Source organism: Tursiops truncatus, chromosome 5 (assembly GCF_011762595.2).
Source record: "Tursiops truncatus isolate mTurTru1 chromosome 5, mTurTru1.mat.Y, whole genome shotgun sequence".
Lineage (NCBI taxonomy): Eukaryota > Metazoa > Chordata > Mammalia > Artiodactyla > Delphinidae > Tursiops > Tursiops truncatus.
The window spans coordinates 48,981,563-49,004,227 of record NC_047038.1 but is presented as its reverse complement, the minus strand read 5'-3'; the positions used below and the strand labels follow the sequence as shown (position 1 = coordinate 49,004,227).

The following is a 22,665-nucleotide window of genomic DNA, read 5'->3' as shown; positions in this document are numbered from 1 at the left end:
TCAATTCATCCATCGACCCATTTATCCTTCCTCTCTCCCACCTCCCTCTTCATTTTTTATTGTTATTCTTGGGTTGTGTTATATATTTGCCAGTATTTAGTGACACACCTCCCCTATATACTCTTAATTCCTGACTCTAGAGTTGCTTAGTGGCCAATGTGTTTCACTTTCCAGCCTTCATTCCACACCAAATGATGGCTCTAGGTCACCACAGCATCTCTTTCTCTAGGGGTTGATAGAGGCATTGCCAGTAAGAGATGAAGAGTAGTTAACTGTGAGGCTTGGAGGAAGATTTCTTGGCTCCTAAGAAGATACAAGGAGAGTGTCCATTCTTTTTCATGACTGTGCTTGGAGGTGATTTCTGGACCTGGATGTCACACCCTGATTAAGGGTCAGCCTGGAGGCAAACTTGACATTCTGAGAAGGGTGGATCTGAGAGATGGATGGAACCACCCATTTAAGCTGCTTTACTTGTTGATTTCTTGTAATGCCTGAGAATTATTTTATTTTATTATTGTTTTGGCGGTACGCGGGCCTCTCACTGTTGTGGCCTCTCCTGTTGCGGAGCACAGGCTCCGGACGCGCAGGCTCAGTGGCCATGGCTCATGGGCCCAGCCGCTCTGCGGCATGTGGGATCTTCCTGGACCGGGGCACGAACCTGTGTCCCCTGCATCGGCAGGCAGACCCTCAACCACTGCGCCACCAGGGAAGCCCCGTGAGAATTATTGTTTTATTGTTAAAGCCTTTTGAAGTAAAGGTTTCTGATACTTGCAGCTAAAAAGCATCTTATCTGATACACCGTGCATTCTTTCCTAAAGGACTTAGCTCTTTTAACAACAGTTAAGATATTCCTTTAATTTTGTTTAAGCAATTCTTGTGCGCCTTTTCATTTATATTTTAATGATGCAGCATATTCAGATTTAGCCGTAGATCCTAAAGTTAGACTCGTGTTCACTAGGGAAGCTGTGGGTTGGTGAAGGGTAGTGGGAGATGTTAAAGAATCTGACTATAAATATCTTTTGGCAATACCTGATTAATATGGCTATTATTAAATATAATGTGTCTAGGATTCTTTATTATTGAAGAAAAAGTTTATGTTTAAATCATATTATAGTCCTCTGTTATTCATGAGAGATATTTTGTAGAAACACATGCAGTACATCACTGACCACAGATTTATGTACTGCTTTATCTAAATCACTTCCTGTTGTAGATACTGTTTAAAATCTGAAAAGGGAAACATGTTTTGAAAAAATGGAACTGACATTATATATTTCTTTTTGCAGCACTTTTTTGCTTGTGTAATATAGGTCAAAAACATATTGATTGAATTTTCTCCTAAAATCATCTTATCTCTTTGAGGTGTAGGATTGGGGTTGGTTGGGGAGGGGAGATGGGAACTAATAAGTTGGGCCTGATGATTAGTTGTAATTCCTGGGACTTAAAAATATTTTTGTTCCCAACTTTTTAATTAAAATTTTCAACATACAGAAACATTGAAAGAATAATCTCCTATAGTAATCTCCCATATCAAAAATTTACTTACCCAGTAATTAGTAACAACATGCCATTAGTTTTTCCCTTTATATTGGAACATGCCTACATGTACACGTTTTCTGAATTATTTGAAGGTCAATTGCATCATGACCCTCTACCTTTATTGAGAAATGTAAGTGGTTATGAATGAGATGCAGCGGTCTCTACATTGTCTGACTATGAATATCCTAATAATTCTGTGGCTAACTCTTACTTACTAAAAAGATTTTTATCATTAAGGTCAGGTAATGTAATTCTGTTTCTCAGCCATGGTTTACTTTTTCATCCACTTATCATCTGTCTAAGCTCATTCTGGCTGCTGTAATAAGATACCATAAGCTGGGTGGCTTATCGACAACAAAACTTTATTTCTCACAGTCCTGGAGGCTGGGAAGTCCAAGATCAGGGCACCAGCAGATTCGGTGTCTGGTGAGGGCCCACTTCCTAGTTGGCTGTCTTTTTGCTGCAGCCTCACTCACCTGGCGGAAGGGGATGCGGGAGCTCTTTGGGTCTCTTTTACGAAGGCGTTAACCTCATTCATGAAGTCCCTGCTCTCATGACCTGTTCACCTCCCAAAGGCCCCATCTTTGTGGAACATAAAATCTGAGTTTGGGTCGAAATGCTAATTTAGTAATGATAACCAGAGCACAGATTTTATACTATGTTTAATAGTCATTTCCTTTATTTAAAGAATTTCAAGGTACCCGAGGGTTCAGTTTTATTTAGAAGAACCTGGCTCTGATTTGGAGGATCGGGAGTGCAATTGCAATTCTGTGTCCAGCTAGGGAAGAATGATGTGTTAGGGTGGGAGTGAGACACGGAAAAGGCAGGACAGGGTTTGCTGGTGGGTATGACGTTTACGTGCACAGGAGTCACTGTTTGTGGTTGTGCTTCCAGAGGAGAGTTCTCGAGAATTTCTGGTCAGCCTCTGTCACCCTGTATGAAACAGCATGGATAGTGCTGGAAGCCGTGGTTGATGGCTCATCGAGAATGCTGGGTTTACAGCAGTGACTTACCAGCACTGTGAGGGCCAGAGGGCCAGTTTCCTCAGGATGCTTTTGTGAAATTGCCAGGAAACCTGTCCAGAAACCAGCCCTAACTCTGTAGCTTGTCTGTATTAGTTAGATGTAGTTAGAATGAGCCATTAGAAAAAAAATAGCAAGTTATGAAGCAGGCCATACAATGGTTAGTTTTCATTAGCTGGTGTCAGTAAAATTGAATGTGCCTCCCTCATTATTGGGAGGAAACATGTGGATCTGTGCTCACTGCAGTCAGCCTTCCTCAGTGTCCTTTTCTTAAGCACAAGTAGACAAGTTGGATGCTTGAGAAAGCAAACTGAGGATTTTCTATTGAGAATTTAGGCTGCTTCTCACAGGCTAGAATGGCCATGATGGGGCAATAATTATAAAAGATCCTGAGACACATCACCTCAGTGTTGTGATAACAGGCGGCACCGGTGGTCCAGGAACTACTTTCAGAAAGGCCTTTTAATTCTCAACTTAAGTGAGGGACTAAAGAACCCGGGGAGGTACCTGCCACCCTGGGTTTGCATTGCGCTTTGCTCTGCATTTCTTTTTTTTTAACATCTTTATTGGGGTATAATTGCTTTACAATGGTGTGTTAGTTTCTGCTTTATAACAAAGTGAATCAGCTATACATATACGTATGTCCCCATAGCTCCTCCCTCTTGCGTCTCCCTCCCACCCTCCCTATCCCACCCCTCTAGGTGGTCACAAAGCACCTAGCTGATCTCCCTGTGCTATGTGGCTGCTTCCCACTAGCTATCTATTTTACATTTGGTAGTGTATATATGTCCATGCCACTCTCTCACTTTGTCCCGGCTTACCCTTCCCCCTCCCCGTGTCCTCAAGTCCATTCTCTACATCTGTGTCTTTATTCCTGTCTTGCCGCTAGGTTCTTCAGAACCTTTTTTTTTTTTTAAGATTCTGTATATATGTGTTAGCATACGGTATTTGTTCTTCTCTTTCTGACTTACTTCACTCTGTATGACAAAAACAGTGGTTAGATGCCACGAAGTAGGTGGCAATGCCTTAACCGTATGCATGTTGTCAGGCCCGAAGGCCTCTTCCATCCTTGTCAAGGGGAGTGCTAACCTTCTCTCCTTTCACACAACACTGCTCTGCATTTCTGTATTGTTTCACCAACTCCATGTGTATCCCTAAGCTGAATAATTATGAAGACAGTGATGGATAATTACGAGGATTGGCGTCAGAAGCTCACACACGGAGGAGGCAGTGTTGCCATTGTTCCGGAAAGACTCCCAGAAGAAGAGAAATTGGAGTTTCTGTTCACAGTCTGACCTGAGGCATTCTGAGAGATGACCAGAGGCCACTCAGGCCTCCATTGGGCAAGGTTATGAGTGGGTCCTGATGAATGGGCCTACCTCGGGTGTCTAGCAGAGTTGAACTGTGGGCCAGCCACTGGCAGGCATGTGGGAAGTGGGCTACTGTTCTGCTTCTCAGCACTCCTGTGGCTGATGGTCAGCTCTCTACAGAGGTTAGCTGGACACTTGTGTGGGGCAACTGGGGAGTCTCAGCAGAGCCCAGGCACCCAGAGGACAGCAGCGCCTTAGCGGGTGCTCCACATCCACCTTGGAGGAGGGATCTGGCTGTGACGCTCACTGGTGCCCCCAGTGGTAGTGTGCTGGCATGGAAGAGCCAAGCACTGGAGAAGAATGGGGATACAAAAGACACCCCACCCCATCCGAGGCTCTGCTGTCCGTGGTTTCATTTACCTATGGTTAACCACAGTCAGAGAATATTAAACAGAAATGTCCAGAAATAAACAATGCCTACGTTTTAAATTACACACTCTTCCGAGTAGCGTGATGAAATCTTGCGCCATCCCACCCAGGATGTGAATCAACCCTTTGTCCAGCATATCCTGCCCATGAGTCACTTAGTAGCTGTCCCGGGTATCAGATCCACTGTTGAGGTTTCACAGTGCTTGTGTTCAAGTCACCCTTGGTTTACTTAATAGCGTCCCCAAAGCATGAGAATACTGATGCTGGCAGTTTGGATGTGCTAAAGAGAAGCTGTAAGGTGCTTCCTTTAAGTGAAGCACCTTAGGTGGAAGGTGAAAGTTCTTGACTTTAATAAGGAGAGGAAAAGAATTGTATGCTGAGGTTGATTAGATTCATGGTAAGAATGAATCTTCTCCCCATGAAATTTTGAAAAAGGAAGAAAATTTGTACTAGTTTTGTCGTCATACCTCACTTGGCAAAAGTTATGGCCACAGTGTGTGTTAAACCCTTAGTTAAGATGGAAAAGACAATACATTTATATAATAAGATACTTTGAGAGAGAGACCAATTTTATATAACTTTTATTACAATATATTGTTATAATTGTTCTATTTAATTGTTGATCTCTTACTGTGCCTAATTTATAAATTAAACTTTACCATAGGTATGTATAGGGAAAAAAACATAGTATATGTAGGGTTTGGTACTGTTTTCAGTTTGAGGCATCCACTGGGGGTCTTAGAATGTATCCCCCATGGATAAGCAGGGGACTGCTGTCAGTTGTGACTGCTGTCAGATGCCATTGTATAGGGAGCTGGTGGATCATTGCTTTGAGCTGTATTTTGTGAATGAACATGTTGTTTTATAGAGAACCATAGAAGCCTGGGGAGGAAAAAATATGAATGAGCAAATGACATGAATTTTAGAGTGTATATTTTTGAAAATGGTTTAAAAAATTTAATTATGCTTGTGACAAATATAGTCTGATTTATTTTGATAACTGAAATGTAGCATACTAGGGAAGAGATTGTAGAAATAATGTGTAAGATTGTAGTTTAGTCATAACTTTGAATGGGAATAATATTAGGACACATATCTTTTTGACATATACCTTTATTCTTATATTGACCAAAACAAATGGCTTCAGAACCAGATTTCTTGATTGTGAATTCTGGCTCTACTGCTGGGATGACTTTGGCCTAACCTTTTTGGCTTCATTTTCCTCCCATTATTATTATTGTTATTGTTTTCTGTATAGCAGATAGGTGCAGTGTGCCTAAATATTTCTTACAGTGTCAAGATATAAATAACTTTTATTTTATTTTTAACAGGGACCTCCGCAACAATCTTATTAGTAGTATAGATCCAGGTGCCTTTTGGGGACTGTCATCGCTAAAACGATTGTAAGTGTTTGAATTGCTGACTTATGAATTTGAACCGTTATAAGTAACTGTTAACCTACTTTAAACTTTAACACGATAAAAAAGTGGCTTTTTAATAATTTTTAGAAGTTCATCTAGCCAGGTCCTAGATAGAGAAACAGAGTGTTTAATGTAAGTAGCTTAGAAGGCAGTTTATTTTTACAGTAATATGATTTGTTTGGTGATAGATGGTTGCATCCCTCTTACGGTAATGAAATCATGATGGTTGGCTTTGCCAGCTGCCGTAATCTGTAGATGATTTTCAGGTTATGAATACGTTTAAACAGTCTCTTGTAAATGCCCTAAAAATTGAGGCCCCTTTCTATTAATGATTTAAAATCTTGCCATTTTTCCATATATTTTCTCTATGTATTATCATTTCAAAACCTAAGGACCAGTTTTTATTATTTCTGAAGCTAAACACCCCTGCTCCCCTTACTGTGCTCATGTCACAGTTGCTGTGTGAACATGCTCATATTTGAGAGGTCACCCTGTGCTCAAGCCATGTGGACTGTCCCACCACCCTTTATTCCTTCTAAATGCATTTATTAAGTGAGGGCTACTTACTTATGCTCTGACTTCTCTGGAAGAGCACACAGGCTCTTGGGGGCAAATAGATAATGCAAATACATCCTAAATAATAATGATAGTAATCTGCCAGGGAAAGGAGGGGGACCACCTTAGAGGGGAATGACCTGCCTTGAGAGCGGCCAGCTGTTAGATTTGACCTTGCCCCTGAGGGGTGAATACATATTGAAGAATAACAGAACGAGCATCCTAAGCAGAGTGGACATAGGTGTGAAAGAACATGTCCTTTGGCCAGAGCTTCAAGTAGAAAGGGGGAAAAAACGTTGGGAGATAAGCTGGTCAGGGGGGAACTAGGCTTTTGATGCTTTCCTGCCACGTTGAAGAATTTCGAATCTATTTGTTAGACAGTAGGGACTGGCAGAACTTTTTCATTGTGGAGTTGATGTGATGAGATTTGTGGCGTCAGAGTTGCAGTGGATCAAGCTGGGTTTAGAGTTCAGTAAAAGTAACGTATCAACCAGGTATAGCAATGTAATCGAAGTGGGAAGACAGAGATCAGCATCAATTCAGTTACAAAAAAATTCATTGATCCTATCCTGTGTGCCCAGTGGTGAGCCAGGCTCTAGAGATACAAAGGGAACTCAGGAACTGCTTGGAAGGTTTGCAGTTCAGTGGAATCGTTATATACCAACCAAGAACCTGAATATGGAATTGGAATATACTTCCGGAGAGATGGAGCAGTAGCTGGAGTTCAGCTGCTAAGAGTCTTTGAAGCTGTTAGGACTCAGCCATACGGACACAGGCAGGGGCACGGAACACGGCCATCAGTAGGCTACGTGCATCTCCAGAAACAGTCATTAGGAAGTGGAGGGGCAGCAGCTAACTGAGCTTGATGTATAACAATGAGTCATTTTCTTGTTTCTTACTGGGGCAAACTGACATCATGCTTGGATGGAATGTGAGTCCTCCTGTGGGGAACAGGAGTGTAGGTGCTAGACCTACCCTATCAAACTCTGGGGCTGAGGCTAAACCACCTTTGTTTCCACAGTCCCTCCTAGTGATTTTGATGCTGAAGTTAGAGAACTTCTAGAATATTTTTCCTTCCAACTTGTTTTTCCAAAAGGAGGGAGGAGTGTGGCATCATATGGCCAGACAAGTCCACTCATTCTCTCCTTCTGTGATCCACACCACTGTGTTCTGTTTTCTGGTAATAGGGAGATCAATACTGATAATATCTCCATGTCAAGGTAGAGATTGAATGAAACTTGACTGGTAATAAAAAGCAGGTTCATCAGGATGTTTCAAGGATACTGTAGAATATCTTAGGTTCTCCATCCAGTTCTTTATCCTTCAGTAAATAATTTTTCAAGTACTGCTATCCAAAATAAATAAAGTTCTTGTTCAGTAGCACTTAATTACTATTATTGTCCCAGATGTTGCCTTAGCATTTTTTCATTGCATTACACATTAAGTAGTCTCTTGTGTTCTTGCCTAGGGAGGTAATTGTCATTTATAATGTTCTTCCCATAGAAAATTCATTCTTAATTCCAAACAGCTAACTTGTAATTGAACTTATGGTATACAGCTTGTAAGCTGAGAGAGTCCTATACGTAAACTCAATGAGATATAAAGATATTCTGCTAGTTGCTTCTAGATTATAGGCAGTTTTTCTTATGAGGCCTTCAATCATTCATTCATTTCAATTGTGCATCTCACTCGGCAGCCACATGTAAAGTATTTTTGTAAGTGTCCCATGCCTTTGCCTTTATTTTATAGATAATTTGGATCAGGAAGATTAAGTGGCTTTCTGAAGAGTAAACTACCAGAAGTAGGTAAAACCTAGACCCATTCAGTTTCTCCTTTGCTTTATCAACAAATTCAAGCTGATTCTCAATTCAAATTAAAACCCATTACCAATACCTAAATTCCATTTTAAATAGGTATAGCTGTAATGAAATTGTTTCCCAAAGAATCAGTGGTAGTTGCACCATTTAAAGCTCAGAATTGAGACAAGATAATGAATAGAGCACAGAAATGCTTGTTTAAGCAACACTTCACAAGATGATGCCTAATTTTCTTAAACAGTAAAGCCCAGAAATAGAGGAAAATCAGCTGGAATTTTAAAAAAGTCCCACACGATTAAAAATACTTAGCGTTAATATTCTGAGGAGCTGGAGCACAGCGAATGCAGATAAAGACTTTCATTGCTTAAGATTTTTTTTTTTAATCAAAAGTTTCCATAAGAAAGGGAAGGCAGTGCTATGAAATTTTTGGAAACCAGGATTACCTAAACTAGCTTTTGAAATATTTAGAGGAAAAAGTTAATGAGTAGGTACCGGATTCAAATGCAAAGTCTTTGTAATTTCTCTCGGACTAATACATTTTTTTCCCCATTACCAGGTATACAATTTAGAATCAGTTTTAATTTAGAAATGGGTGGTACAAGTCTTTAAAGAGTAACTCAGAGTGAAATTCAAAGAATATATGCTTTTCTATTACAGAGAATAATATGGGCATTGAAGAAAATATGATAAAAATATTTTTAAAATTCGGTTTAGAAAGTTTGTTTTAGTTCTTTTATTGAAATTCAGAATGATCAATAATTTCAAATCTAACAACCGAGAAAAATTAAGATTAATTGTTTTAGGGCTTTCATACTAAATCCACTGATGGAAAATGTTGCAAGCCATGCTGTCTCATTTGAAGAAATTGTCAGTTACCTCCCAATTAAAATGTAATCTGATTGAAATGTAAAATTGTATTCACTGTGCTTGGTGTGAAGAAAAATAGTGTAGAAAGATAGAACAAAATACTTACTAAAATTATCACACAGTTAAAAGGAAAAAAGTTTCATGGCTTGAGGAGAAGAAAAAAATGGATAGAAAGTAACATTTGCTAGGAAATGTAAGAAGTTAGGAGTGACTGGAAAAAATGGGCCGTTACCTAGATATAGTTATAAAGTAATTTGACTTGGAGCATAAATGACAGATCTGTAAAGTAAAAGCTAACTCAGTTGTTTTTTTCATTACAGTCAAAACTTCTGAGTGTTTAAGGAATGAAATTAGAAAGCATTAAGTTTCAGATGTTCTTGAGGAAATAAAAGTTTCAGCATTTTGGTAATTTGCCCTTTTACCCATTGTCCGTTGGATGTTGCCTGAGATCAGGCTCTGTTCCCTAACTTAACCTAGCATGATTAGCTGTGTAGATCATCACAGACAATAAGATGGAGTCTCATTTTTACTACTTCGGTTTTATCTTGAGTCATTTGACAGGAGTAAATGCTTGAAATATCAAGGGCACTGTAATTAAACAGCGTTTAGCCTGTACGTGCCAGAAGTAAGTGAAAGCAAGGATTATTTCTTCTCTCAGTGCTGCACTTGAGATAGTGCTGCACAGAGATGCTTAAGAGATAGATAGATGCTTAAGAGATAGGACTTGTGTGATACCTGGGTGCCATTCTTGAATATTGAATGTATGAAACCTTCATTAACCAAGAGAACTAATTGAAGACACTTTTTCCCTTTCTCTCTAGGGATCTGACAAACAATCGAATAGGGTGTCTGAATGCAGACATATTCCGAGGACTCACCAATCTCGTTAGGCTGTAAGTACCTCTTTCTTTTGTATTATAATACAAGGAAGCATTTGAACCAGTACCCAAATTTTTATGACCACCTATATGTTTAATATTAAAATAACAACTGTAGAGGTTACAGAAGTGGTAGGATATAAGGAGCTGGCAATTTAATCATGGAGATATAATGTCATCAGAACATAACAATGCATTATATCCTCCGTCCCAAACACGCACACAGCACGCACGCGCACACACACACACACACACACGATGTAGTATATACCCCAGGGAACATGTCCACATTGAGAGACATGATCAAAGCTTTGCCACTTTGGGAAAATTTCTTGGAAGAGATGAAACTTGAGCTGATGGTCCAGATCGTTAGAAAGGAAAGAAGTCAAGCAAATGATAAAAGGAGGTAGAAATAAGAGTGAGGCCAGTTTGTCAAGGTGAAGGCCGTTGGACTTATGAGTAAAATGACCATCTGAATCACACCTCTGACCTTGTGATTATAGGTGAGTTGTTTAGCTTTTCTCTTTTTCAGATGAAAAAGTAGATTAATAAAGTAAGTAAGTAAAGTAAATAATAAATAAAGTAAGATTAATAATACCTCAAAGTTATTATAAGGATTAATTAGCATTTGAATTATCTATACCTGTATCTTATAATTTGTATCTAATATAAGTGCAGAACTTTGTATATGCCATCAAATATATTTTAATTTTATTTTTAAAATAGATTCTGAGAGTAAGTAGAAGTAAGTTCAGTTATCTATAATAGAGCTTTATACAAGACCATATGAAAAGCAGACTGAAGCTTAGAACTCATTCAACCCTAGGAAGCCACTGAAAGACATTGATGTGGGAAAATGGCATAAAATCATGATTTAGAGAAGAGCAATCTAGAAATAGGGTGCCGGGTGAAATGCAGGATTTAGGGGTAGAAGTTTTAGTATTGAGATCACCTATGCCTGGTTCTTTCTCTTTGTAGCTTTTTAGAATGTTTTTTCTGTTTCGTTCAAGTTAACTTTGAAAAAGCTATAGCGGCTTAAGTAGTGCGATCATTTCATCTATACAGTAAGGGAGGGTCTCCAAATCACTTGCCAGAACAGAATAAAGTTACTCCTGCTTCTTAGTCAGCAGATTTGTATTTTTCAGTGTGCCCTTTAATTCTGGAGGAAAGATAGTTGGCCAAGTTTATGTTTTTAAACAAAAGATTGATTTGGTGTACAGCTTTACTCATAGCGAGAAATTAATTAAATCAATTACGGTTTCCCTTTTTGTAGCTGGATTACAAACAATTTCATTTCAGTGCTTTCATTATCTCGAGAGTTTTGTATTTTTCGTTTTAAGGAATGTATAAGAATTGGCAAATTCAGGCATTTATGGAGAAAATTTGTTATACTTTTCGGGAGCTGTGAATCAAATAATGAAAAAGGGAGTCTGAAGTTTTTTGACCATTTTCTTGACTTTAGTTTCAGATGGATATGTAGCTTTGGTCTAGGAATTTTTGACCCATCAGCAAATGTTCTTTAGGCAAAAGAGCTGTGTGGGACAGTGCTTACATTAAGGCAAGTTACTATATGCTTACTATTATTATTTTTATTTGCCTCCTGCCTTAAAAGCAAACATTTTTGGAAGTTTTAGAGCTTGGGTTGTATCTTACATTTTTACCAATTCTCTGATACCTGTGAGAATTTACAGGTCATGGAACACAGTGGACATATATCCAGGTGAATCATTAAAACATAGAAATAGCACTACCACGTTTCCTACTTTGAGATTGATTGAGATGATTTTGTAGCCCATGCAATAATAGATGATGGTGGCTCTTTTTTTCTTTGTTTTAAGAAAACAAGTCCACAGTTTTATATATTTACTTTTCATTAAGTTTAAATCCATGAAGGGTATACCGTCACTCGGATTCTCTGTCCAATGGCCTTAGCAAGGAGGTTGCTTTGGAATTTAGAATGAACCATGATGCCACTGTTTCCATAAGCATAAGTTATCTTTTCCCAGATTACTCTGGTTTTGTTAGGTTTTCCACCAGGAGTTACCGTGTTGTTCTTTGTTTTGCGCACATAAGCACATCTCCTGCCTAGATAGAATTGTTTCATCTTGAGCATATACACCTTCAGTTTTCAGGAGAGCCATTTGCTCCCTCTGGTTTCGTAGATCCCGCTTATAGCCAGCAAAAATGGCCTTGGACCACAGCCTTCCAGACATATTTGTCCTGTTAGAAGTCCTGTTCCCAGCAGGCTTCCACAGGGTCCAAGAAGGCTGAAATAGAAAGGGTGATGGTGGCTCTTTTAAATGCAACAATATGGTATATATAGAACTATACCTGACATATCCTTTAAATACTGTTCTAAGAAACATTGGTAATTGAGGTAGCTTCTTAACATTGAAGAATGCATTGCAGTGGAGTTGCTTGTGATAATTTGGGTTGACATAGTTCTAGAGCTGTGGATCAGGAAACTTTGAATGGGTGTTCTGTGTGGGCTGCTCTCTAAGCCAGGCTGTATGCCGGTTGTGAAGGCTGATAACAATTTATATTTCAGACATGGAGAATAGCATTTTCTCAGTCTAACAGGTGGAAAAGAGAATCTGATTAGTTAAGGGACATGTAGTACATTTTTTTTTAACATCTCTTTTTTTTTTTTTTTTTTGCGGTACGCGGGCCTCTCACTGTTGTGGCCTCTCCCGTTGCGGAGCACAGGCTCCGGACGCGCAGGCTCAGCGGCCATGGCTCACGGGCCCAGCCGCTCCGCGGCATGTGGGATCTTCCCGGACTGGGGCACGAACCCGTGTCCCCTGCATTGGCAGGCGGACTCTCAACCACTGCGCCACCAGGGAAGCCCTTTAACATCTTTATTGGAGTATAATTGCTTTACAATGGTGTGTTAGTTTCTGCTTGATAACAAAGTGAATCAGTTATACCTATACATATGTCCCCATATCTCTTCCCTCTTGCGTCTCCCTCCCTCCCACCCTCCCTATCCCACCCCTCTAGGTGGTCAAAAAGCATCGAGCTGATCTCCCTGTGCTATGCAGCTGCTTCCCACTAGCTATCTATTTTACATTTGGTAGTGTGTATATGTCCATGCCGCTCTCTCGCTTTGTCCCAGCTTACCCTTCCCCCTCCCCTTATCCTCAAGTCCATTCTCTATGTCTGCGTCTCTATTCCCGTCTTGCCCCTAGGTTCTTCATGACCTTTTTTTTTTTTTTTAGATTCCATATATATGTATTAGCATACAGTATTTGTTTTTCTCTTTCTCGCTTACTTCACTCTGTATGACAGACTCTAGGTCCATCCACCTCATGTAGTACATTTTCTAGGTTAGGAATCAGAGAAGCTCCCTAATTACTATTTCCCACCCCAAAGAGTAAGTGTACAAAACAAATCAGTCTAGAGTGGATCACTGTTCTAGCTATTTCCTCAGCTACCTCTTCAGCTGAACTTTCTGGGTTACCCTGGAACTTGGGATCTCAGACTGACTTGGCCTCTTAGCCAAAGGGGCTGGAAACCTTGGCAGACACCCTGTTGCATTTCCACCCATACTTCTTATCATATCGAAACATCTTGGCTTTGGCGATTCAGTGTAAAAATTCAAAAATGGCTTTTTAAAAATATGTCAGAGGATTCAGTGGACTTGGGTGTGGTGGGTAAAATTGATGAATTCTATGTATTGATCTCTGCCTTTATTGATGGAGAAATTCTGGGAAGTGAAACCATCCTCCCAGAGATTCCCGTTGTAACCCTAGGAGTAACTGACAGACAAAGATGGGACCCAATAATGGACTTCAGTGAAGTCTCTGTCCTTCACTTAGGAAGTTAATTTACAGAGAAATTGTCAGGAGATCAAAAAGAGCAAAGATTTCCTTTTTTTTCTTTATAAATTTTGGTCAGTTTAAAACCTGTTTTCCCCTAAGAAAATTATACCTTTAATATTTTTCTATCAGGAATAGTAGGTGAGTGATATTTATAAGAACTTCCTTTTTACAATTAAAAATTACTGGTGCTGTTAAGCAATAAACCATATAGAGAGATATGGAGCAAAGTTAAATCTCCCCTTCATCACCTCAGACACACCCTTCTGAGGTAGCATGTACTAACTGGTGTATATATTCTCAGATTCTTCTGTCGTTCCCCGCCGCCCCCCCCGAAATGTGCAGGCTTTAAAAATGTGCTCTACTTGACATTGTACTTAAAAAATGTTTTACTGACGTACCCTTAATATCTTTTCAGGAGAATACATATTGATTTAGTTCATGTGAATAGCTATAGAACATTCCAAGCATAGAACAGATCATAATTTAGTCAATTATTCCTCTGTTAATGTAGATACTATCTGATTCCTTTCCTCCTCCTTTAACAAATCTGCCCTGGTAAACATTCCTGTATATACACAGATGCTGCATCATACACACTTAACTTATAGGAATACAGATATATCTGTGTAGCAAAAAGTAAGTAAAGAAAAATTGACAGAGGAAGAAACAACATGAGTGGGAGTAGGTGGGTAATTCACCTACCACCCCATTCAGTAAACTACATTAGGACACAAGAGCGGTGTCTTTGCTGGGAATGTTGTCATTCTCAGTTTCCTTATGCTTCTTTTGGTGTGAGCACCTCAGAGTTGGAATGGGATTTTAATGTTTTAAAGTATGTGTAGGTTTTTATGGCCACCAGCCGAAGCCAATTACTTCATAGGTGTCCAGCCAAACAAATAGCAGTCTGTTCCAACACTGGAGGAAGAATTGGTTTGTGTTGGTACTTACTGAGAGGATGGCATGTCTGTCTCCAATGTGATTGCCTCCTCTGTGATTTCCAAGGAAAAAAAAAATTATAATACCTACTAATTAGAATAAAGTTACATAGTAATTAGAATCTAATGGTCCCTGTAAGCTGCAATTATCTTGTTTATACTTAAATCCTATATTTGTAGAATGTATTTTTATTTCCAACTTACTACTATGGACTCTTTCAAAACATCGAAAAAAATATTACAGGTAATTGTATAAGGAATCTCCATGGACCCATCAATCAGTTTCAACACTTAGTAACTCATAGCCAGTCTTGTTTTAGTTACACCTCACATCTCTTGTCTTCCTGCGTACATTTTAGAGTAAATCCCAGAAGTCATATAATTTCACATAGGGTACCTTCATAAAAGTATAGTTGTTCATTTTAATTGCATCTAGGTTACTTTCTTAAAATGTTACAGTGATTTACACTCCATCAGCTGTACCCTTTTCCAAATCCACATTCAGTATTCACTCTGATAGGCCAAAAAAGAAAAGGGCATCGCTTTCATGGTTCTTTTGATTTGCAAGTATTCTTTTTGTTTTTTAAGTTCCTAGGCAATTCTTTTATGAAGATCAAAATTATTTTATCCAGCCTTTTTTCTATCAAAAAAATCCTAAGGCAATAAAAATGAATCCAGTGATGTTCTTACTGAAATCCATTATATCAGTATATTAATTTGTGAGGGATTGGTGTTTGTATAATATTGTCTTCCCATCCAGGAATACATTGCTGCAGGTGTCATGGTAACAGCTGACCTCTCCCCCATCAATTCTCTTTCTCTCCTCACTGGAGAATCCATCTACCCAATTGTCACTTTCTTCCACACTTGAAGGATGAAACTCAGACTCTGGAGGAGAGGCAGGCCTCCTTGCAGGTCTCAGGACTTCTTCCTTGAGAACTCTAGGTCCAAATATTATCATTCTTTTTTTTTAAAATTATTTTTTAAAATTTATTTTTGGCTGCATTGGGTCTTCGTTGTTGCATGCGGGCTTTCTCTAGTTGCAGCGAGCAGGGGCTACTCGGCGAGCAGGGGCTACTCTTCATTGTGGTGCGCAGGCTTCTCATTGCAGTGGCTTCTCTTTTACGGAGCCCGGGCTCTAGGTGTGCTGTAGCACGAGGGCTCAGTAGTTGTGGCTCATGGGCTCTAGAGCACAGGCTCAGTAGTTGTGGTGCCCGGGTGTAGTTGCTCTGTGGCATGTGGGATATTCCTGGACCAGGGCTCGAACCCGTGTCCCCTGCACTGGCAGGCGGATTCTTAACCACTGTGCCACAAGGGAAGTCCCAAAATTTTATCATTCTTGTTACTACAATAGGCACAGAAAAGATCTTGTGATGGTTGGACCATGCTGCCATTTTCCCAGAGTCCTTGCTAGCGCCTCCTAAAGGTGGGGTCTGAACAGTCAGCCACCACAATTGAGCACCTACTATATACCCCAGTTTGTTACTAGCTGACAGAGGTACCCCAGTAAATAAGACACACAAGTCCTTCCTCTCCTGGAGCTTATAGTCAAGCATGGAAGAAATCACAAAAAATTATTTGGTCAAAGCATGATGGGTGTAACAAACTACTCACATTGTAGCATAAGTTGTTCTGCAGTTCATACAAAACTCTGCAAGTGTTTAGGTATTAAAGCCGTGATACAGGGGGAAACGAGAGAGGTTAAGTAATTTGCCCAAAGCCAACACGGAATTCTATCCCAAGTCTTTCGTCTTAAACCCTGGACTCATTTCACTCTGCCATCGTCTTTTACTGGGTTACTGTCAGCTGTTGCTGGCCCTTCAGACCCTCCTTTTCCATGTTTTTTTAAATTTTTGCTTTCTTATGTGATACTGAGTGAACACATGAAGAATAATTCTTGTTTCAATGAGAGTATGACTGAAGATCTAGTTCAGGAAGTCAACTTTGAGGTTCACATGATATTTGATAGAAAAATCCTTATCTAGCAGTAATTTTAAATAATTTTGTTTACTGCCTTATATAAGGTTAAGAACAATTTTCTTCTTCAACTTTGGAGAAAATATTTACTAGATGTTTCTCTTCATAAGATTTAAAACAACTTTCATAAATTCTTTATAACAGTAGTTAATGATAGGACATTTTAGGAAATATAAAATAGATAAAACGGTATATAATTGTTAGCATTGCTTAAAGTGTAATTATTTCCTTTTTTCCAGGAACCTTTCAGGGAATTTGTTTTCATCATTATCTCAAGGAACTTTTGATTATCTTGGCTCATTACGATCTTTGTAAGTAAGAATTTTTCTCCTGTTTTAGTAGATATATTTTAGTGTTTTAAAATTAAAAAGTTATTATATGGCTTAAGAGACTTCATAGGAAAAGCTTGTGATTTTGCAATAATTAGAATCTCACTTCAGAACTTGCATTCACATTGAAAAACATACCATAAACCTTAATAATGTGTTTCAGGCTGGGACAACCATTTTCTCCTTAGAATACTACTCTATCTCTCTAATTTATATTTAAAGTAAATAAATTGGTAATTTTTTCTCTTTGTATTTCCAAATCAGAAAATATTTTGTTCAGCTAATTAAATTCCCAAAGTATAAAATATGCCTCCCTCCCTATGAAGAATTTATAGGGCTTCCCTGATGGCGCAGTGGTTGAGAGTCCGTCTGCCGATGCAGGGAACACGGGTTCATGCCCCGGTCCGGGAAGATCCCACATGCCGCAGAGCGGCTGGGCCCGTGAGCCATGGCCGCTGAGCCTGTGCGTCCGGAGCCTGTGCTCCGCAACGGGAGAGGCCACAACAGTGAGAGGCCCACGTACCGCAAAAAAAAAAAAAAAAAAAAAAAAAAAAAAAAAAAAAAAAAGAATTTATAGTTAAGACTATGTTATGTTTTAGCGATTTAATTTTATCCTGTAACTCCATCCCCCAAACTGAATTCACAACTTACTACTGACATTTCTAGGCATGCTTACATAGAATGCCTGCTTTATGAAGTCAGCGTAAGGTCATATTTACATAATTCTCTGTAGCTTTAGAACTGGCTGATTTTTTTCCCCCCAAAATACAGTTTTATTAAGTGCGAGATTGTATAGGAGTTACTTTTGAAGCTAACTGTATTTTCAGATAAACCTTAATATATTTCAAAGTATAAGTTATAATGATTTCTGTTGGAATTACAGTTAAATATAATGTTTTTCAAATTTTTATGGTATATAACATATGGGCTTGAGTCTCTTTTTCCAGTGAAAAATGTCTTCTCTGCCAGATGTCTGTTTGATGTATGCTGACTTCTTCCCTTTTTTCCCTTCCCTCCTCCTCATCTTTCGTTTTCTAAATTTATCATTTCAATCTCATTTAGCAGTTTTCATGGGGATGTAGCTGATAGGTTAGGCGCTCACGGTGCTTCTCCCCATGGCAGACATATGTATGTACTTCTAGAATCACACGGCATCAAACTCTATCTGGTCTTTTTGGTACTGCTACGGTTCTTATCCAGAAAACTGCTTTTTAGTGAAAACATCTCCTTTTAGTGGGCTCATGTCAGCCATTTCTGTGAAGTTTAGGAAATAAAGGCTGTAAAAATAATCTGGCTTTTGAGACCCTGAATAGCAGCAATGTAGGAAGTACTTTCATCCAAAAATTGGGCAAAATTGCCAGTGTTTATAACTGATCGTGCTGGAAACTGACCAGAAGGTGGTGCTTAGGAATTAGAAGTCAGCCAGTCATCCTAGTCAGATAAACAGAATATAACCATGTGAAACAGTCATATATTGCTTTATGTTGCCAGAACTAACAGAGTTTGCAGGTATTTAAGCCAAGAACATGGCAGTGATGCTGGAAAAATTGGGGAAGGCTTCAGGATCCAGTATTTGTACCACAGACTTGATGAAAGGGTAACAGTTTGATAGACACAAAGGATGGGGATGTGGTATTCCAGTACCCTGGGCTTCAGGAGTTTGTTACATAGATGAGGAATAGATTTTGTTCACGCACCAACTTTGATTGAAACTGGAGTCACTCCCCGAATCAGTGGGGAAGGGAGCTGGGGTCAGGCATTTGGCGTCATCTCAAGGGAAAGGAGACCATAACCAGTTGATGGTACAGTATGTGCCGTAGCATGGTAAGGGTGAGCAGGAATGTGCTTGCCACCCAAAGGGTAAAGCCAACATAAAGCAAAAATGCGATTTAATTCATTCACCATAACCTCTAAATTGCATTTTGTATGCTACAGAGAATTTCAGACTGAGTATCTGCTGTGTGATTGTAACATACTGTGGATGCATCGCTGGGTAAAGGAGAGAAACATCACGGTACGGGACACACGGTGTGTTTATCCTAAGTCTCTTCAGGCCCAGCCAGTCACAGGTGTGAAGCAGGAGTTGTTGACGTGCGGTAAGGAAGACAAACTGAGAAAGGGTTAACTGTATTTTACTTGCTATCTTGTTTTGCCTGACAAACTGCGGAGTTCTGTTTACACATTGGGACTGATTACAACTGTCAGTCTTCATGGATTTGATAATATTTAGTTTTTGCTGATAGTTAAGTCAGCTGGATTAAAAAACATTTTTTCGATGGGTGTTTAAAGTTCTTAGGTTCTGAACAGCTTTCTTTATGAAATCCAGTTTCAATAAATAGTATAGATCTTCAGATTTTCTAACAGCAAATCAGGAATTTGTTGATAGTAATAAAATCTCAGGACACAATCACACTTTTTGTTGGTGGGGTGTGAATTGATACAGCCTTTTTGAAGGATAGTTTGGCAATATGTATTGGTGTTCTTAAAGAATTGATACAACTTCGTATAGTAATTCTGCATGTAGGGGTTAATTCTTAAGAAATCATCAGCTGTGTGTGTAAGTCTTCAGACTTTGTGAACATATCCTAAATTCTCAAAAATAGGGCATTGGTTTAATTATGGTACATCAATTCAGTGAGATAGTATGCAGCTGTTGAAAATCATGAATTTTAAGAATATCTGAAGGCTTGAGGGAAATAACACATTTACCATGTGCTAAATGAAAAACAAAAAACAGAAAACCAAACACAGTCCTTAAAATGATAGAGGTAGGTTCTAGTTTAGTCTTTGTGTTTGAAAATAGACAACTGTATCCGTTTTTTCCATTTATTTTTATTATCATTATTGTTTCACATGTAAAATATGCTCATTGGATTAAAGATTTATGAAAAGAAATAATGTGTACATATATCAAATTACCTTGGTGTACACTTTAAATAACTTATAATTTTGTCAGTTATACCTCCATAAAGCTGGGGGAAAAATGAAAAACTAAAAGAAGAAAAAAACAAAACCCATACTTACATTCTTATCACTCACAGGTAGCTAATGTCAAGGATACCTTGGTGTATCATCTTCTATACCTTTTTATTATGTTTTGTCCAAAATATCATACTCTAATGTTATTTTGTAACCTTTTGTAACTGGAAATGGTGTAAACTTGTTTCCTCATCATATAAAAGATGCATACCAATCCATTATACAGATGTGGCCATAACTTTTATTTTTTCATTACAGAGATGTAGCCATAGCAAATTCCTTATTACTGCAGATTTAGGTTAATAATTTCTCACTCTATAAACATTAAAAGGATTAATTTCCTTGTGTACATCTTTACATATTAGCTATTTAGGATAGAATACTACTAAAAGTGGAATTATTGTGTTAGACAAAGGAACTAAATATTTTAAAGACTTTTAATGAGCCAAAAGATTTGTGTACATTTTTGCATATGTAGTTAAAATTTCTCTTTTATTTTTCTTACTGGAAGGAAATATATCAGCTTTGTAAAAGTTGATATGAAATGGTTTCATTTTAATTTTACTTAACGGCGTTTTCATCTTGGACCCTCTTAATTCAGTAATAGCTTTGTTGATACTAACATTAGAATGCTGATTACTGAGAAATTTGTTTTTCCATTTTTAAAATTTCAATTAGAATTTCTATAATTTTAAATTTTGGAGTGTGGATATAGTATTGTATTTGTTAACTGAGTCTTTATTTTACTGTCTCTAGATCCTCCCCTTGAATTACCATCTTTCTACATGACTCCATCTCATCGTCAAGTTGTGTTTGAAGGAGACAGCCTTCCTTTCCAGTGTATGGCTTCATATATTGATCAAGACATGCAAGTGTTATGGTATCAGGATGGGCGAATAGTCGAAACTGATGAATCCCAAGGTATCTTTGTTGAAAAGAACATGATTCACAACTGCTCGTTGATTGCAAGGTAAACTTTTTTTAGATGAGAAATTGTCTCTGGATTTTATCATTTCAGAATTGTACTGTTTAGTTAGAATTTGAATGAATATTTTACCTTCTTGCATTTAAAAAAGCAAACTTCTGACATTTCTTTTCCTGATTGTTACTTATCTTCTAAAATTAAATAACTATCTTTTCCATCCAGTTTTGGAGGAAAAAAGCATAGGATAAAAGGGAAACACTGTTTAAAAGTGAGAGACTTTTTGTTTAAAGTCTCGAGGAAAAAATGTAAACTTTTAGTGCCAAACGTAATTTCTAACCATTTCCTGCTACTAATAAGCTTAGAATTTCACTTTTGGGAATCACCTAATTTTCACTGTCTTAAGATTAATGTAACATTTTAAGATACTTCAGTTTTTCACCCCACTAGTATAAAAGAATATAACACGTGTCAACCCACGATTGGTGCAAGCATAGCAATAGTTAATTGGAATGAACTTAAAGTACAAAAAACAGGATAAAAATAAATATGATGTTATCACTTATCATGTTTTATTTTGGTAAAATCTTAATCTGTAGGTATTGAATTTTCTCTTTCCTTCTCTCTGCCTCTCTTTCTGTCTCTGTGTATCTCTCCAAGCCTTTTTCTGTCTCTCTCTGTCTTTCCTTCCTACCAATTTCATAAAGATAGACCTCAGCTTGAATATTGAAGAGTAGATCTGTAGTTTCTTAGCTCTCTCCTGGGGCACTTTAGGGTAGTATTACAAAAGCATCATGAAAAAATTACCAAGAAACTAAAAGCTGTCTGAGTTGAGACTCAGGTTTGGGCATTTTGAGGTTCGAATATTCTATTTTATAATATCTCTTTGTCTTCTGAGATTTCCTAACTGTTTGTTAGAAGCATATTTTCATTTGTGTCTTTCGACTTTTATAGTAGATACCCTTAAATCCTTGCTTTCATATTCCAGTATCTGGGTCATCTTGGGATCGTCACCTTTACTATTTTTCTTATAAATATGGTTTATATTTCCCTATTTAAAAAATATTGTTTATATGTCTGGTAATGTTGGATTGTATCCTGGACATTGTGAATAATTTGCTATAGAAAAGTAGACAGAGTACAGCTTATGGGACAAATCTGGCCTATGAATGTTTTTTTATAGTTTTAAATGGTTACATTTCAAATGGTTATAAAAGTACCTACATAATATTCTCAGCGTTGCTTCTTGGTCAGCAAAGCCTAAAGTATTTACTGTCTGGCCTTCAAAGAAAAAGTTTGCTGATCCCTGACTCTGGATTCCTTTGTATTCTTCTCAAGACAGCTAGTTTTGTTTCATTGAACAGTTACCTTGGTTAAATTCAGACTCCTAGATCTGGCTTTTCTGTATTAGGCAGCCACTGAAATTTGCTTGGTGTTTGCCCTGTCTGCATGGGTCAGGGTCAGGGTCAGTTAAAGAGCTGGGTGGATTTTATATGCAGAAGTTTGGGCTTCCAGCCAGGCTCCTTTCTCCCTCTGTCCTCTGATTTTTCAACCGGTAAGATTTTGAGTTTCTATTTGAATAATGCCTGCCCTTGGGCAAAAGCCATTAAAAAAATTTCCTGGTTACTCCCCACTGCCATTCCCTTCTTCCTACTGTCAGGTCCTCTTCGGTTTCTGCTTGCTTTGGATCACTCTCCATGTGTTCAGATAGTTATCATATTGTAGTTTTGTTCACAGCTTATAACTAACTGTTAATTGCGGGGAGGGTGGTTTGATAGGAACCACTCTGCTATTACCAGAAGCAGAGTTCTTTTATTGGGGATAAGATTGTTAGGAAAGTTTTTTATATGTTCTTTGCACTTAA

At 38.3% G+C, this 22,665-nt stretch overlaps 1 protein-coding gene, 1 non-coding gene and 1 pseudogene across 5 annotated transcripts in view; 1 reads left to right on the top strand and 2 right to left on the bottom strand.

Annotated features, from left to right (window-relative positions):
- The window catches only part of ADGRA3 (adhesion G protein-coupled receptor A3), a 118,964-nt gene that overhangs the window by 40,679 nt on the left and 55,620 nt on the right, over positions 1-22,665 (top strand). For 3 of the 4 annotated variants that reach the window (XM_073805121.1, XM_033856895.2, XM_033856896.2), the window contains 5 exons: positions 5,632-5,703; positions 9,782-9,853; positions 16,811-16,882; positions 18,836-18,996; positions 20,636-20,849. In XM_073805121.1, the coding sequence (XP_073661222.1) occupies positions 5,632-5,703; positions 9,782-9,853; positions 16,811-16,882; positions 18,836-18,996; positions 20,636-20,849 (591 nt within the window). Of the gene's footprint in view, positions 1-5,631; positions 5,704-9,781; positions 9,854-12,535; positions 12,724-16,810; positions 16,883-18,835; positions 18,997-20,635; positions 20,850-22,665 lie in introns of those variants that run through there. The other variant, XM_073805122.1, reaches the window with a different exon arrangement.
- Positions 3,547-3,672, bottom strand: LOC117312493 (U6atac minor spliceosomal RNA). The gene has a single exon (XR_004526820.1). It is a non-coding gene; the product is annotated as a U6atac minor spliceosomal RNA (small nuclear RNA).
- LOC117312392 (large ribosomal subunit protein eL33 pseudogene) lies at positions 11,718-12,098 on the bottom strand (annotated as a pseudogene).